The 17,368-nt window shown below is 45.7% G+C and overlaps 1 protein-coding gene across 2 annotated transcripts in view; it reads right to left on the bottom strand.

Annotated features, from left to right (window-relative positions):
- Positions 1–17,368, bottom strand: part of RSF1 (remodeling and spacing factor 1) — a 123,569-nt gene that overhangs the window by 3,089 nt on the left and 103,112 nt on the right. Inside the window, exon 16 of one of the 2 annotated variants that reach the window (XM_045021155.1) lies at positions 12,737–17,314. The exons of the other annotated variant lie outside the window; for it this stretch is intronic. Within the exon in view, the coding sequence (XP_044877090.1) occupies positions 16,734–17,314 (581 nt within the window). The 3' untranslated portion in view covers positions 12,737–16,733. Of the gene's footprint in view, positions 1–12,736; positions 17,315–17,368 lie in introns of those variants that run through there. 2 annotated transcript variants of the gene reach the window in all.

Genomic DNA, 17,368 nt, shown 5'->3' with positions numbered 1-17,368 from the left:
CATTAGGTGTGCGTACGCCACATGCACGAGCGTCGGAAACTTTTTCCCTTAGCGGCTCCCGGCGGGACACCTGCCAGAGTGGCACCACTGCGCCATGTATATATACCCCCGCTGGCCCGACCCCCTCCAGTTCCTTCTTGCCGGCGACTCCGACAGAGGGGTAGGAGGGTGGGTGGTGGAATGGATGTGAACAACACATCTCAAAGAACAAGAGTTATGAAAAGGTAAGTAACCGTTCTTTCGTCTTTGAGTGCTTGTTCATGTCCATTCCACATTAGGTGAATCACAAGCTTACCTTTGGAGGAGGGTAGGAGTCACGAAACAATTGATTGGAGGACTGCCCTGCCAACTGCCATGTCCTCCCGTGCCTGCTGGTTGACCGCGTAGTGGGTTGTAAAGGTGTGCACCGATGACCAGGTGGCCACCCTGCAGATCTCCTGGATCGGGACCTGCAGGGCCGGCTCTACTGTTTTTGCCGCCCCAAGCAGCGCGCCGAATTGCCGCCGTGGACGGCGGGGGCAGTCCATGTGCCGTTAGGGCGGCACGCACGTTTCCGCGGCAGCGGCAACTCGGCAGCAGCTTCTGTCTTCAGCAGGAAGACAGAATCTGCGCCGCCATAGGCAGCTGAACATAGAAGCTGCCGCCGAACTGCCGCCACCGTGGAAACGCGCGAGTCGCCCTAACGGCACAGGGACGGCCCCCGCTGTCCGCGGCGGCAATTCGGCACGCTGCTTGGGGGCAAAAACACACAGACTGCTGCCCCTTGCAGACTGCCGCCCCAAGCACCTGCTTGGGAGGCTGGTGCCTGGAGCCGGCCCTGGGGACCTGTGCCAGGAAGGCCGCGGAAGCTGCCTGTGCTCTGGTTGAGTAGCCTGTGACCGCCGGAGCCGGGACACCAGCGAGGTCATAACACACCTGAATGCAGTCCATAATCCACGACGAGATTCGCTGCGCCGACACCGGAAGGCCTCGCATCCTCAGTTACTGCCACGAACAGCTGCGTGGATTTACGACAGAGCTTGGTGCGCTCCAAGTAGAACGCCAACCCTCGGCGGACATCTAGGGTGTGCAGGCTGCGGTGGCTTGGGTCCACATGGCGTTTGGGGACAAAACAGTGGCAGACAAATGTCCTGGCCCAGATGGAATTGTGAGACCACCTTCGGGAGGAAATTAGGGTGTGGGTGGAGCTGCACCTTGAATTTGTGAAACACAGTGTATGGTGGCTCCGAGGTGAGCGACTTTAGCTCAGATACCCTTCTGGCCGACCAGGCCACCAGGAATGCCACCTTCCAGGAAAGGTGGAGAAGGGAGCAGGTAGCCAGGGGCTCAAACGGGGATCCCACGAGCTTAGAAAGGACTAAGTAGAGATTCCATGGAGGGACTGGGAGGCGTGAGTAAGGGAACACCCTTTCCAGACCTTTGAGGAATTGCCCCACCATTGGGTGGGAGAAAACCGAGCTACCTGAAAACCCTAGGTGGAAGGTGGAGATAACCGCCAGGTGCACCTTAATCGAGGACAGGGCCAGCTCTTGCTGCTTGAGGTGCAGGAGGTATTCTAGAATGGCTGGCACTGGGACCTGGTGCAGCTGTATCTGTTGTGGTCCACACCAGCACAAGAACCTCTTCCACTTGGCTAAGAACGTCGCCCTGGTAGAGGGCTTCCTACTACCAAGTAGAACCTGCGGCATAGGAAGGGAGCACTGGCTCTCCAAAGCACTAACCACATAGCTTCCATGCCGTCAGATGCAGTGCTTGCAGGTCGGGGTGGAGAAGCCGCCCTCCGTCCCGTGTAATGAGGTCCTGGTATAGGGGCAGGGTTATCGGGGCCTCCACCAACAGCTCCAGGAGCGTGGTGAATCAGTGCTGGCGGGCCCAGGCCGGGGCGGAATGATCGACGCCTTGTCCCTGCGCACCTTGAGCAGTACCTTGTGCACCACGGGGATCAGGGGAAAGGTGTATTTCAATTCCCTTCCCCATGGGATTGCGAATGTGTCGGCTACTGAGCCCGGGCTGCGACCCTGGAATGAGTAGAACTGAGGGTTCTGGGCGTTGCCCTCGGTAGCAAACAGGTCCACCCGGGGAAACCCCCACTTTTGGAAGAGCGAAAGCACGATGTCCGCTCTGAGCGTCCACTCGTGCATGCAGTAGGACCTGCTGAGGTGGTCCGCCAGCTCATTTTGCTCCCCTGGGAGATACACCACCTCGAGGTGAGTGGCATGGGCTATGCAAAAGTTCCAGAGGAGGAGAGTCTCGTGGCAGAGCAGGGAGGAACGGGCTCCGCCCTGCTTGTTTATGTAAAACATGGCCGTCATGTTGTCTGTCAGAACTGTAACGCTGTGACCACTCAGAGTGGCATGAAAGGTCTGGCAGGCTAAATAAATCGCCCTGAGCTCCTTCACTTTGATATGGAGCGATTCCTCTGCCCCCAACGACACGTCCTGGGTCCTGAGGTCCCCCAGGTGAGCCCCCCATCTGAGGTCTGACACGTCTGTTACCAGCGTCAATTCCGGCTGTTGTGCGGCAAAGGGGATGCCTTTGCAAACCATGGTCTGGGACCACCACCACATCAAGGAGTCCAGCACGTCCCCCGGGGCTGCCACAATCAAGTCTAGGGGGTCTCTGTCCGGGCGGTATACATGGGCGAGCCAAGCCTGCAGAGTCCCAAGTCTCAGTCTGGCAGGCTTGACCACATGTGTGCAAGCTGCCATGTGGCCTAGCAGCCGCAGGCAACATCTGGCCGTTGTAGTGGGGAACTGGCACAGGGAGTTCACTGCTTGCTGAATGGCCAGGAATCGCGGTTCCAGAAGGCTTACCCTTGCCTGTACTGCGTCTAGGACCGCCCCTATGAATTCCACACACTGCGTTGGAACGAGAATGGACTTGGGAACGTTGACCAGGAGCCCCAGCTTGCGGAACAGACTCAATGCCGTCTGCACGTGGGACCAAACCTCTTTTTCGGACCGGCCCACCAGGAGCCAGTCGTCGAGGTAAGGGTAAACTCGAATCCTTTGCCTCCGCAAGAATGCCACCACTACCGCCATGCATTTTGTGAATACCTGTGGGACCAAAAGTAAAACCGTAAACTGGTAATGTTCCTGGTTCACGGTGAAGCGCAGAAACCGGCGATGCGCTGGGTGGATGGCGATATGAAAATATGCCTCCTTCACGTCGAGGGCAGCGTACCAATCTCCCGGATCCAGGGAAGGGATGATGGTGCCCAGAGAGACCATGTGGAACCAGGCCTTGACCAGGAACGTGTTGAGCCCACGCAGGTCTAGAATAGGATGAAGGCCCCCTTTGGCCTTGGGGATGAGGAAATAGCGGGAGTAGAACCCTTTCCCCTTTAGGTGTACAGGTACTTTCTGTACCGCTCCTGCCTCTAGGAGCGAGCGAACCTCATTTTCTAGGAGATGCTCGTGAGAAGGGTCCCTGAAGAGGGACAGGGACGGGGAAGTGGGGTGGGGGTAGGCAGCGAGGAAAACTGTAGCATGCACCCGCTTCGCACCGTGCGTAACACCCAACGGTCCGACGTAATGCTGCACCACGCATGGGAGAAGCGGGACAGGCGGTTGAGGAAACAAGGGGATGGATCCGGTAGTTGATCTGGTACGCTGTCCTTCAGCGCACCTTCAAAAGCCTAGCTTAGGGCCCGGCTGAGATTTATGTTGGCCTTGACTCTGGCCCGGCCTATTGGAGTTGCTGTTATTATTGCGCAGCCTCCTGTAGTCTCCGCCTTGCCTGCGGTAAGGCTCCTGTCGAGGACGAGGCTGGTACTGGCGCTGGGGAGGAGGTTGTGGCTTAAAGGGCTTCCTCTGAGTCGCCGGGGTATGCATACCCAGCGACTTGAGTGTAGCTCTAGAGTCTTTGCATCCGTCTGGTCCGAGAAGAGCCCGGACCCTCTGAAGGGGAGGTCCTGGAGCAAATTCTGGACCTCAAGCAGCAGACCTGACTGCTGAAGTCATGCTGAGCGCCGCATGACCACGCCCAATGCAACTGTCCTGGCTGCCACATCTGCTGAGTCCAAGGATGCTTGGAGGGAGGTTTTCGCCAGGGCTTGCCTTCCTCCTTCAGGGCTGTGAACTCCTGTTGGGAGCCTTGTGGGAGGTTGTACTTAAACTTCCCCACTGCCACCCAGGAGTTGAAGTTATGCCTGTTGAGGATGGCCTGCTGGTTAGTAATCCTCAACTGGAGGCCCCCTGTTGCCTATGGTGCTCCTTCTCGTTTACCACTGAGACTACCAGGGAACATGGGCTCGGGTGGCAGAACAAGAAGTCGTATCCCTTTGACGGGGCGAAGTACTTGTGCTCCACACCTTTGACTGTTGGTGCGCTGGATGCTGGGGTCTGCATATAGTTATGTAATTAGACTGAATGGTCTTAATGAGCGGGAGCACTATTCTGGATAGACCTTCAGGGCTCAGAATGTCCACCATTGGGTCCTCCTGCTCAACCGTCTCCAGGGCTTGCAACCCCAAGTTATGGGCCACCTTACATAGCAGCTCTTGGTGGGCTTTGTGGTCTATTGGCGGAGGTCCTGTTACTGCCATGCCTACTACTGCTTCATCCAGGGATGACGAGGAGGTTAGCAGTTGCTCAGTTTCCTCTAGCTGGTCTCCCTGGTCCCCTTCCCCCCGGGGAGGGGCTTCCGGCTCAAGCTCGGCGAGGCTGCAGGTTGCTTGGACACCGTAGCTTCCCTTATGGAAGAGCGTCAGTGCGGGGACTGGGACCGCTGTACCGAGCAGCTGGGCCTTGATGCTGGTTGTAGGCCCAAGGGGTCCAGAAGGGCCAGTGCCCTGGTGGTCCCCATTGTGGTTGCCAACCAGCTTGTTGTTCCCTGCTGTCTGGAGCCCGTTGCAGATAGCTGTATCGGCCCGAGTTGGCACCGGACTCCAGCGACGCCGAGCACGAGTGCCACGACGATCTGTGTCGGCGAGAGGCTGACGATTTGCTTCTTGCTGATCGGGAGTGGTACTGGTACCGCTGCTCTCTGGACCAGTACCGATGTTCCCGAGACCGGGACCGGTGCCTTTTGGGAGCCCTTGGCGACTCCTAGCTGGTCTCCTCCTGATGCCAGTCTTGCGGGCGGGGGGGGGGGGGCCGTGGAGCACCGTGTGCCCTGCACTAACTCCGTGTGCTGACTCGCCTCCAGTACCAAGACTTCCCTCTGAGTCAAGGGTAACTGGGAGTCCACAGACTCAGAGCTCCACCAGGACCAACGCTGGGAGCGGTGCCAGGGCGGTGTCCTCGAAGGGCGCACCATTGCTGGCTTTCCCTTCGACGGCACCCTGGGTCCGGGTGCCGGAGACTTCTCCCTAGCCGGGAGGGGGCTCACCGTCAACAATCTGATGAGGTCTTTTGCAGCCTCAAAGGTGTCAGGCATGGAGGGCTGATCTATTATGCCCTCGAGCCCTTCGTCCATACTGAGTTCACTTATAGCTGGACTCGGTGGGACTTGTGGTGCCGGTACCACCAATGCGAAAGTCGGTGCAGTGTCCATCCCGCTCTTCCCGGTACCCGGGGCCTGATATGGCGCCAGTCTCCTTTGTGGGAAGCATCCGCACTCCTCCTTTGGTTTTGCTTTGGGCCGCACTGGGGAGGATGAGCGGTGCCGGGGCCTACTTTGGTGTCCAGGGGCCGACGGTTTGTGGTGCTTGGCTGGTAACGCATCTCTTGACAGCTCCAGGGCACTCCGCACCGAGGAGGCTGGGGCCGGCGTTGGGCGTTCTGGGCCCGATGGCTGCAGCACTGCCTCCATCAACAACTGCTTTAAGCGAAAGTCTCTCTCTTTCTTTGTTCTCGGCTTAAAGGCCTTGCAAATCTTGCACTTCTGTTTGGTGAGCTTCCCCTAGGCAACGTAGACAGGAGTCGTGGGGGTCACTAACCGGCATAGGCTTGTGGCACGTGGCGCAAGCCTTAAATCCGTGGGCCTGCGGCATGCCCCGCAGCCCGGGGCAGGTGCTAGAATCCTCCAAGCACCTAATCTATTAAGTGTCCAACAACAATGAAATGCTAACTAACTGATAACAGCTATGCAACCCTAAGGCTAAAGGATTGCTTCTCTTACGAGAGCAAGAGGTTGTTCCAATGCTGCCACGGACAATAAGAAGGAAGTGGAGGGGGTCGGGCCAGCGGGGGTATATATATATATACACATGGCACAGTGGCACCACTGGCGGGGGTCCCGCCAGTCCGCCAGGAGCCACTAAGGAAAACGTTTCCGACGCTTGTGTATGCGTGCACACCTAATGTGGAATGGACATGAACAAGCACTCGAAGAAGAAACTCCTTTTCTTAATGTTATGATTTTCCATTGCCATAAGCACCTATCAGACCAGCTACCAGAAGCTGTAAATACATTTCTCTTTAGATTTGTCATAGTTAGTGGTTCTAATATTCTCTGCAGGACTTGGCTCAGCCCAGGTGCACCTCTTGTCATGCATGACTAAGTGAACAAAGAAGCTGAGCTCTTGCAGTCCCATCTGAAAGCTTCAGAGCCTTGTGCCTGGAATTGTATGGCTTGGCTATCATACTGCTGGTTGTAAGTTATGGCTAAAAAGCAGTGATCCATGCCAGGAGATGCTGACGACACCTGGAAAACCTTGTCTATACAAACAAAGTTCATGGCTGTAATTCATCCCTGGTACAGCTCCATCAGTAACAGAGATGGTGGAAGCTGTAGCATAGACATGGCTTAGGTGTTTTAACCACAATAATGCTGTGGTAAGAGAGACACTGAACCCTACCACTTTCACCACTAGGTGAGCTGCACCATTAAGTAGATGACGGCAGACAAAGCTGAAGTGCTTAAGGCAAGTGGATACATAGAGTGATCAGAGCCAATTTACAGCATCACATAAATGGCATGCTGTCTCCAACTCAGAACTGCATAGACAAAGCTTACTCTGCCTACCTTGAGATAAATCTACCATTTATCTGTATCCCCTACATTTTTCTTCTCAGATGCATGAGTTTGGTTCTTCCATGTCCATACAAAATGATGTTTCCACTTTCAAATTCAAGATGATCCCCCCTTCCTGTATTAAACTCTTATTAATATTAGGGCTGCTATATCCACACTGTACTGCAGAAGCAGAAGAAGAACTATTGTAAGTTTAGGCGTTTCTTCCATTTGTGTCGGCGCTTGGCAAAATCCAGTTGGTTTGGAACTCTATGTAGGATCACTGAGTGTCATTTTTGTGTACCGCTTACTCGGTCCATTCCTCCTTTGCCTCCTAGTACTGCAACAAATCAACAGGTTTCAGCCAGGATCTCCCCTTCCAAAAGGCTCCATAAACCACATCATGAAAAAAACCAAAACATTACAAGTGTTAAAGGTTCCCAGCAGTCCCGATCAATTTACTTGCCATCAACATGATTTTAAGGAATTATCAAATGTGTTTCCTTTCCTAAACTGGACCTTTAACTGCAGTTGTTTCTTTAAGGTGCTTTGGCCTCTTGCCAAGCACCAACATTCCCCAGGTCTCAGCAAAGTTGAACCTTTTCCAGGCTATGTTTAACCACCTCTACAATCAAATTACTGAACTCTGATCTAGGAGATTGTGAACCCCTAACCAAGGCACCCATAAATGTCTGATAGGCTCTGTTGACAGACTGGCTTTGGATGTCTCACTTTGAGGAGAGTATTTAAGCCTTACGAGGACAATGATTTTGTATAAACATGGGTTTAGTTAGTCAAAGAGAGCAGGTGGCAGCAGAGCTAAAGCAATAAGGGTCAGATTTTTAAAGATATTTAGGCACCTAGTGGGATTTTCAGCACTTTGGTGCCTAAAACTCATTGCTTTCAAGGGGCGGTAAGTGCCCAGATGCTTTTGAAAAATCTCACCAGGCATTTAAATACCTTTAAAAATGTGGCCCTAAGCAGCTAGTCTCCCAATTTGCCATTCTGGATCAACTAATGGAACAGCCCTATATTTCTTTTTAACAATAGTAAATCTAGAAGATACAGAATACAGAGAAAACTGATAGCAAAGACCAGTCAAGCGCAGCTCTACAAAATATAGGGATTTCAAATTTCTTCACTGTCATCAACTGCTGGTCAAAGAGAAAACCTCACAGGCTGAACCCGGTAAGAGAAACAGCACAATTTGTTACTTGTAGCCAAACAAATGTCACTTTCAAAGGCTGGACCCATCTGCAGCAGCCATTTTCCACTATCTACCTTAAAGTCAGACAAAAAGAAGCCCCCTCCTTGCTATTTAGGTGCCAGGAAAATTAAAAGCAAACATGCTTCTCCCAGACACATTATACTTTGTACATCATCAAGTTATTTAATTTTTTTATTATGACAATTTACATGTCATATTTATATGAAAGAAATGACAGTAGATATTATAACAAAAACATTATGAAAGAAAAAGTTACACAATTAGGCCTACAAGCTATAAAATGGCTTCAGGCCCAGCTTATACACAAAGAGTTCTGACCAGACTGTAGTGAGAGACAACAATGAACATTTCATTAACAAAAATATTGGCACCAGCCTTAACATTTTTTTTTTTACTTCATTTACAAGGAATACAGTATTTAAACAGTTGTGTACTGCAAATCTAAAAACATCGGCTGTTATTAAACTGCAGTTAACCCCTTTGAGCACTGAGACCACCATGACTTTCGTTTTAAATTTTTTAATGTATCATGTTTTACATGCAGGTGAAATTACTGGTGGGAAATAAAACAATGAAAGCACCACCCAAGTTATGTGCAACAAGAATTACACTTCCAGTTTTTTCAACATATTTTCCTCCCTCCACACACACAACACATGCAGTGTGTGCACCGCAGTCCTTTCCCCTCAAAATATAGCAAGCCATGATTTCACAGAAAGATTTAAAAATCAAGGTTCAGGACTCAAGCAAAGCAAGGGTTAAACTCTAGAAAGAGCTGCCAAGCTTTCTGAAATTTACCATGTTACCTCTTAAGAGTAAGATAAAACAAAAACGAGGCCATCAGTGAATCTGAGATAAAAACTTTAAGGAACTGTAGGTTTCTCTGCAAACATTTAAACAGCACACAGAAGTAAGACAAAAACTGTATTTCATGTAAGCATATCTTAAAATTTAAGAGACCATATTTGGGAGTTTTGATCTAATCATTACAAAGTATTGGAACAATCATTCTGCTAGCAAGCAATCTGTATTAAATTTACTGGGACAGTGAATAGAGACATGAACATCAGGTATAAACACACAGAACGTGCCCATTTGACAGCCATTATACACTAAAATAGTGATATTAAACTTTTCAAATCAGTCAACTAGCATATGATAGCTGCTATGTATTATAAAGGAGGGCCGTGAAACAAGTAAGAAATTAGCAACCATTGGCATTTAAAAGAATTTTAATGCAAGTTAGGGGGAAGTACCATTTTAATGAATGTACTGTAAGAATAAGACACTGTACAAGATTTCAGAGTCAATGTAATGAGTATGAAATTAAAAGCAAAAGATTTATGATTTGATTTCCTTTTCTACCACATTAACTTTAGTAGCAGATTAATATCTATTTAAGAACCTTACAGTCATCTAGCTAATAAATGGTGTGCCAGTACTATGCCTATTACGGCTTTCAATAGAACAACTTTTTTTCCTGTAGAGTCATTTGTTAAGTCCTGAGAGTGTCAAGGTGAGATATCTTTTATTGGACCAACTTCTGTTGGTGGAAGGTACATGCTTTCAAGCTACGCAGAGCTTTTCTTCAGGTCTGGAGAAGGAAGCAGAGTGCCTGAGCTAAAAAGTTGGGACTAAATACAAACAAAAATCCCGACTTGTATTTAGCTCAAACACCCGATGAAGAGCTCTGTGTAGTTTGAAAGCTTGTACCTTCCACCAAGAGAAGTTGGTCCAATAAAAGATATGACCTCACCCACCATTTCTCTCTCATATCCTGGGATCAACATGGCTACAACAACTTGTTACATCCTAACAGGCTAAGCTAAATATTACAAATCAATATAGCTGTTTGGGTCATAAGAGGAGGGATAAGCATACAGTGGCCTCCATCAGATTGTGCCAAAGCCAAACAGTGTTATAATATCTAATGTATTGCTCCAAAAAAACCCTGCATCCACACCTACCCTTTAGCACTCATTCATCCGTTGTAGGAAACCAGCTTTGCTAACATACACTGATTTTTATGCAGCTGCTCAAAGAGGATAGGAATGAAGGTGTCAACCTCAGTGTCTTAAAGGGCACAGTCAATTTGAAATGGTCAGTTTTTAAGAGTGAATTACAAATTGTTTCAACACTCTGCCTGTCTGAATCCCCTTCTGCAAATGGTTGTGAGTTTGCAATCACATTTTGCTATTTTTTCTTCCTGTCCAGTACTGCCATTTGAAAGATCCACTCAAAACGACAGGGGGAAACAATTTCTTACTAGCCCTGCGAAACAGTGAGGCTGACTATACACAAAGTGCTATCCAATGCACACAGTAAACAAACTGGAAAAAACAGAGCAACATTTTCCCCCTCTGATCTCTCAGCTCTAGTTAGTAACCTTTGGGGTTATTTGTAGCAATCAGAGAAATATTTACAGCCACAAGTACCAATATTAAGCAATGTGTCCTCTCTGCCTGCATTTCCCTTGTCTCTACTGCTCAGGAGAACAGGTACTGGGTGCAAGCAATTACAGAGCGATACCTAAAAACCCAGGTTGTCAGACTTTTTATAGTTGTAATTGTGTCTGGAGCCTTTACACTACATTCTCAATTGTAAACATCTATTATCTACTTTAGAATGTTCTACTCTTTCCTTCAGAAACTGTACATAATTTAAGTGTTGTTCTAAGCAATATAAATTTTTTGGAATGTACAAATAAGTTAAATTACTCTGAAGCTTTGGGCAATTACTGTATATACTCCTTCATTAGCCCATTCATTTATAAGCCGACCCCCCCAAAATGGATAGGTAAAAACAGCAAAAACTGTATGACCCTTTCATAAGCCGACCCTATATTTCAGGGGTTAGAAAACTTTGGCTTCTGGCCCATCAGGGTGAGCCGCTGGCGGGTCGGGACGTTTTGTTTACCTGGAGCTCTGCAGGCATGGAGCCCCTCAGCTCCCTGTGGTTGCAGTTTGCCATTCCTAGGGCGGTTCGCCGTTTCCTGTGCCACTTCCCACAGCTCCCATTGGCTGGGAACGCCGAACCGCGGCCACAGGGAGCTGAGGGGCTCCATGCCTGCAGATGCTCCAGGTAAACAAAACTACAGTGTATTAGATCAGAGATCGGCAACCTTTGGCTCGCAGCCCGCCAGGATAAGCACCCTGGTGGGCCGGGCCGATTTGTTTACCTGCCGCATCCACAGGTTCGGCCAATCGCAGCTCCCACTAGCGGACAAACTGGCCTGGCCTGCCAGGGTGCTTACCCTGGTGGGCCGCGGGCCAAAGGTTGCCAATCCCTGTATTAGATATTCAATTCAATGATTCCATAGAGTTTAAAATCATCAAATTTTGGTGTAGACCCATTTATAAGCCGACCCCCGCTCTTTGATGCGTCACTTTACCACCAAAAATATTCGGCTTATGAATGAGTATATACGGCATTTCACTACCCATGCAACCTTGTTTTTTGCTGTTTGGAGTTCTGTCATTCAAACAGGCAGTTATACTGATGCTATAATAAGAGCTTAGTAAGTGACTTAATTTTCAAAAAGGGACTAATGATTTTCAGTGTCTTGATTTTTGTTTGTCCAATGGGAGACACCTCAAAGTGGCCTTATTTTCAGTGAGCGAGTGTTTAGTTTCTGAAAAGTCAGGCGTCTTTAACATGTCTCCGACTGGACACCCAAAAATGGAGGCATCCAGAATCATTAGTCATTTTTGAAAATTTAGGTCAATACATATTGCAAACATTAGTTCAACTAAAATTAAGGCCTCTCTCTGCTCACTTCATATTTCCTGACTTCCAAAACAGTTAAAAGCAACATCCCACCCCCTAACTCAGGTGAGGGGTAAAACACAAAAGCCAAGATTCGCAGCCAGGATTTCCTAGATTGCGTCAAGAATTCTAGCCCTAATCCTGCAAACCTGTATTCCTAAAAGCAGTCTTAATGACTTCCATAGACGCACTTGTGCGTCAGGACTTGCAGATCAGGACTACTTAACATGAATTGCTTTCTTTCTTCCCCCCTCCATTCAGTATATTTTTTTCCAGTAAAGATTTGTTTCTGTTTGAAGGATTTAATATTTATATACTTTTTTTTAAAAGGTTTTATTTTCCCAATGGACTGGAAGTGTTCTTCTTACATAAATACGCACATAGGATGCATCCTGTGTATTTAAATCTATAATACAAACCTGTGAACAGTAGTCACTGCACATGTGCCACAATCACTTTTTGCCATTTTGAGCCAGTTGATACAAATATCTTGATCAGACCATTTTTGGACTAGCATGACTGCAAAATGTTATTTAATTACTGTATACAGAGGAGATTTTAAAAACACAGGTGCCTTTATCTTGTTTAGTTTTAAGAAAGGTAGTTTGTGAAAGTATGTGATTGGAAGCAAATTTAAAAAGAAATGACTGTTGGACCAAGCCTTCACGCTGAAGAGCTTTCAATGCCAAATTAGAAACGCCTGAAAACAGAGGTTTGTAATGGACACCCTGACAGTGTACTATTAGGTTTATTGAACTACTACAGCATTCGGATAGTCACATAGTTCAAATGATAAAGTTACTAAGATAAATTAGAACAAATGGACTGCCATGCAAAGGTTTTTTCTTTTATGAACATACATGTTGCCTTGAGGTTCTCTGAATAGGACAGTCTTTCATGAGAAGTTCAGACACAGTGAAGACAAAACAGAAGCAAAAGGAATACAGTCCAACCTCCATTAGCAGAGCAGCAACTGAGGCACCTTAATGCAAAAAAATAGTCTTCTCAAGTGCAGTTAAAATGCAAAAGCCATTAGATAAAGAAAAGATGTGTTAATGTGTTCACATAATTTAATGTGCACAACTCTGAATCAACTATCAAATGCTCAAAGAGTTCATTGTTTAGTATTGATCTTCCTGTACTCATAATTAAACAAAGAGACATACACTGTGTCTACATTTGTTTTTTAAAACCAGGAATACACTCATTTAGAAGAATCAAAGATGACAAAAACAGCCATGGTGAAGTTCTTACTATATTACGGGCTTTGTTAATGAAATCCATCACATCCATTTAGTGTGAAGTGAATTTACTGTACACTTTTGACACCAATGCTCATACAAGTGGTTTGCAAGCCAGCAAATATCACTCTTCTCGTTATGAAATGGATTAGAAAGTTCCATCCCTCATTTAATTCCCTCAATTTGTAGCTTCCTCCCCTCTCCAGTGCTGCTTAAAACCTAAACTGCACTTAGTTAACTTTCTTCCCAGTCGGTTCTGCACTAAACAATGTTCAATTTAAAAATCTGCAATATAGCAACTTTTAGTCACAACCTGATGGGTAGCTGTTTGTGCAATCAAATCCTTACATATAGGATTGATATCTGCTTATTCTTTTCCAGTTGGAACTATTCCGTTAAAATAACCCAAGGCAAGTCTCTATTGTGTTTCTAAAATTTGATCTTTTGCTAATTAACTTAATCAACAGCTGAAGATTAGTATTCATTGTGGACATTAACATAATCCAAAAACATTGCACTTCATTCCTTACCAAGATTACAGTAGAACACAATCTGTGAATGACACCAAATCAACTGGAAGACATTTCCATAGTGTGGACTAATGAAAATATTCTTACCATCTGACTAGGGGTCACTTGTGCTCTTATCAGGAAGTGCCATTTCCCAAATAAGATACTATACATTTCCCAGAAAGCAGAAAATCTTCAAAACTGGGGATTGGGGCGGGGTTGAAAATGTAAGCCCTCTCTTTCAGCCAAATGTTGCAGTCTTTACTCAGATAGGATTCCCATTGATATAAAAGGGAGCTTTGCCTGTGTAAGGGTTTCAGGCTTGGGCTCTTTGGGATGACTAACACCAGAGAGGACTTTTTCTTAATCAAATAGAAGGTCAATCTACAAAATTGACATACAGGAAGTAAAGCTCCATAGCAGCATTAAAATCATGTATATATTTATGGAACTGACAGTACCTGAAAAATGACTGGATCCTCCGTTCCAGTGTTCTGACTGAACTTTATGATATTGTCTGCTTTTACATAATTCCCACAATTAAGACACAATATTTGATTTTTTTCTCTGGTTGGTGTATCCAATACTTTCAACTCTTTTGTATTTTTCTTACATTGAAATTAGTTGCCCACTTATGTCTATAATTTAGAGTTAATGCTACAGCAAGAATGTTTGCTACAGCACTGATCAGATACTAAAAGGCTAAGTCAGAGAACAAAAGGGTATGGCACTGCCTAAACAAAACAGAAGTCTTGGCTGCGCAGAGTATTGCATATGTGAATTAGACAGTTTGCATTGCAAATACTAAAAATGCACAGTTACTAACATTGAAAAATGGGAGCCACATGTCATTGATCATTTTAAATACAAGTATATTAGAAATGTAGCAGCACTACATTGTTGCATCACCTAAGCAAAAAAAAAAAAAAAAGCATATACTGTATAGTAGCTTAAAATGCTACATATGCTTTTAAGAACACTTTCTAACTTCTGTGGCTTTTCGCACTACCCTGTTTAAACATCTGTTAATGAAACCTGTTAACTATCAATTGACATGGTGGAAATAATTATTTGTTTAAAAATTCAAAGGGAATAAACTCATTTGGAAAGAAAAAGTGAATTCTCATTTTCTTAAGTCACAAACCTTGCTTACCATAGCAAACGATGAGTGGGTCCTAACCTTTTGCATCTTTGATGGTTTTAGTTTTATACATAAGGATATATGAACTGCTAGAATCCCAATGAAATAACATTAATGCAGTCGGTTCTACAGAACTAACATGGACAGAGGGGAAAAACAAAAACAAGGACTTTCAAGGCTAGAAGGTAGGTATTTTTGGATCTAGGTTTTCTAGAGAGGTATTTAGTAAAGGCCTAATGCCAGTTTTATTACAATGAAATAGAAGTGCTTAACTACTGACTGACTAGTCAATACGACATTGAGGAGGTTGGGGTGGGGGTAGGAAGGAGAATTCACTCCTTGGTGCCAGCAGCAAATTTGGTGCATCCATTGCCGGCAATGGACATAACACCGGGGGGAGAGGGGAAATCCAAATCTCAGCGCAAAAGGTTTAATAGATGTGACCGTATCAGATTTCAACATTTGGCAGCTATATTTTAGCTGTGGGCTACAACATGTATAAACTTTACAGCCTACATCTTAATTAAGAGCGAAGAGAAAACTGAGTGCTATCCAAAACAAACTTCAGCTTCACTGTCTATTATGTGCCAAATAAACTGTTAAAAAAAATCTGTATACTTGAGCTAAAGTACATGCCACTCAAAGTGATGAGATATTGTCTTGGAGTCAAGCATTATCTCCCAGAAATACTGCCTTCTTGAAATCAGTTGGTCACATGACAACTATTAAAATGTATTTTAAGAAAATTCTAATGGCCAAAGGCCAACACTACATTCAAAACCTGCTAGTACATCCAGGCAGATAAGTAAATCAAAACAGAAACACACAAATCCATAACAGAAAACCTCCAAAAGGAAAACTGCTCCATTTGTTTACTTCAATTTGAAGTAGATATTAGGGGCATGAATGGATCAGTCAAGGTTTGTTTGAAAATTCCTCCATCATCAGATGTGCTGTAATCCTGTGGTCAATGCAGTATGTACAAACGTATTCCTTTCAAAATACTCTGATAGATGGTTTAAAACTCAAACGGCCAGGCAGTTACTTTATACAGTGGTTCTGGCATCTGTGAAAAGTTTACAGCACTCACATGGTATCATTCATTTACAAACTGACTTCACACAGATTCCCTCCCACCAGATACTGTACATTAAAGGCCATCTGATGAAAAATGCATGGAAAAACTGTTTTATAAATTCATTGCTAGCATGTTTTGACCGTCAAAACTTCATTACAGTACACTTTACTGTACAAACACTTTAAAGGATGTTTATCAGGAAACTCTGCAAGTCAAAATGGATACTAGAGTTCTTGTTTATTGTACTTTCTTGGCCTCTTTATTTACTGTGGTTATCTCCAATCTTAAATCAAGCTGCTTTCATGAAGGTGGTTACTAAAATGAGCTATGTATGTTAACCTACAACTCACAAAATGCAACAGTAGAGACATTAATTTTTAAACTGTCTGTTAAATTGTAATCTAAGTTGTGAACATTTAAATATAATATATATCTCATATGAAAAAGCTAAAGCACAAGTGCTTCTGCACACACGCCCCCATTCCCGCCTCCCGCTGCCCCAGTTACGTTTTGGGCCCTGACCGATTTGGAATGCTTTCATAGGCCACACGTTTCAACAAATTTGTATGCTTTCAGGAAATATAAAGTCAAAAATATACAAATCTCTTGTTGTTATAAGGTTTTTGTGAATGAAATTACCCAGGACCATGGACTTGGAAGGAGAGAAAAAAATTAAGAGGGAATTTACAGCAATTTATCTTCAAAGTTCAAAACTGGTCACTTCACAGAAAGACTGCAGAACTGGTGAAATTCTTGCTTCTAAAAAGTGATACTGTAGTGGAGAGTCTTCTAGGAAAAATAAAACAGCTTTTAATAACTGGCCCGCTGGTATGAGCTACCGTGGAATAAATTAGCACAAAAATGGAAGTCAGTCTTATAACTGTTCACTGTTACAGACGTAATCAACAAGGTCAGTCACTCTCAAAAGTTCATCCTCCTCTTCCTCTGGCCCTACTACCTCCTGCCCACCCCCCGTCCCATTGGGTGCCAGGTTGGCATTGGCTGTGCTGTCCTTGGGGGCTTGAGTCTTCTCACTTGGTTTGCCAATCAAGGTTTCAATAGTTTTACCTGGGCTCTGTCCATTGGTGGAAGGCAAGTCCACTAGGCTGTAGTCCAATGGGCTTTCTACTTTCCCTACATTATCAAAGTCATCTTCATCATCACTTTCTATCCGGTAGCAGGGCTTCTTGGTGCTGTCATGAGCAGCATGAGGTGCTGATGGCTTATTTGCAGGTGCAGGCTTTTCTGCATCTTTGTTCGCACTGTCGCAGTTATCTTCATCATCTGTTTCAATTCGATTCAGCCGTTTGCGGACAGGTCTCCCCTCCTCAGGTTCGTCCCCATCCTCCTCCTCTTCTTCTGAGTATTCATCTGTACTTCGGCTACGTTTTCGAATAGACTGCCTTGATTCCTTTGCTGGTTCATCATCTTCAGAGTTCTTGGACATGTAGCTCTCTGGAATGAGGAACAGACTTAAAGCCGTTAGCAAAATCTGACGGCAGGAAAAAC

The sequence above is a fragment of the Mauremys mutica genome, chromosome 1, assembly GCF_020497125.1.
Source record: "Mauremys mutica isolate MM-2020 ecotype Southern chromosome 1, ASM2049712v1, whole genome shotgun sequence".
Classification (NCBI taxonomy): Eukaryota; Metazoa; Chordata; order Testudines; family Geoemydidae; genus Mauremys; species Mauremys mutica.
Note: the sequence above shows the minus strand (reverse complement) of the source record. Positions and strands in the feature narration are given on the sequence as shown.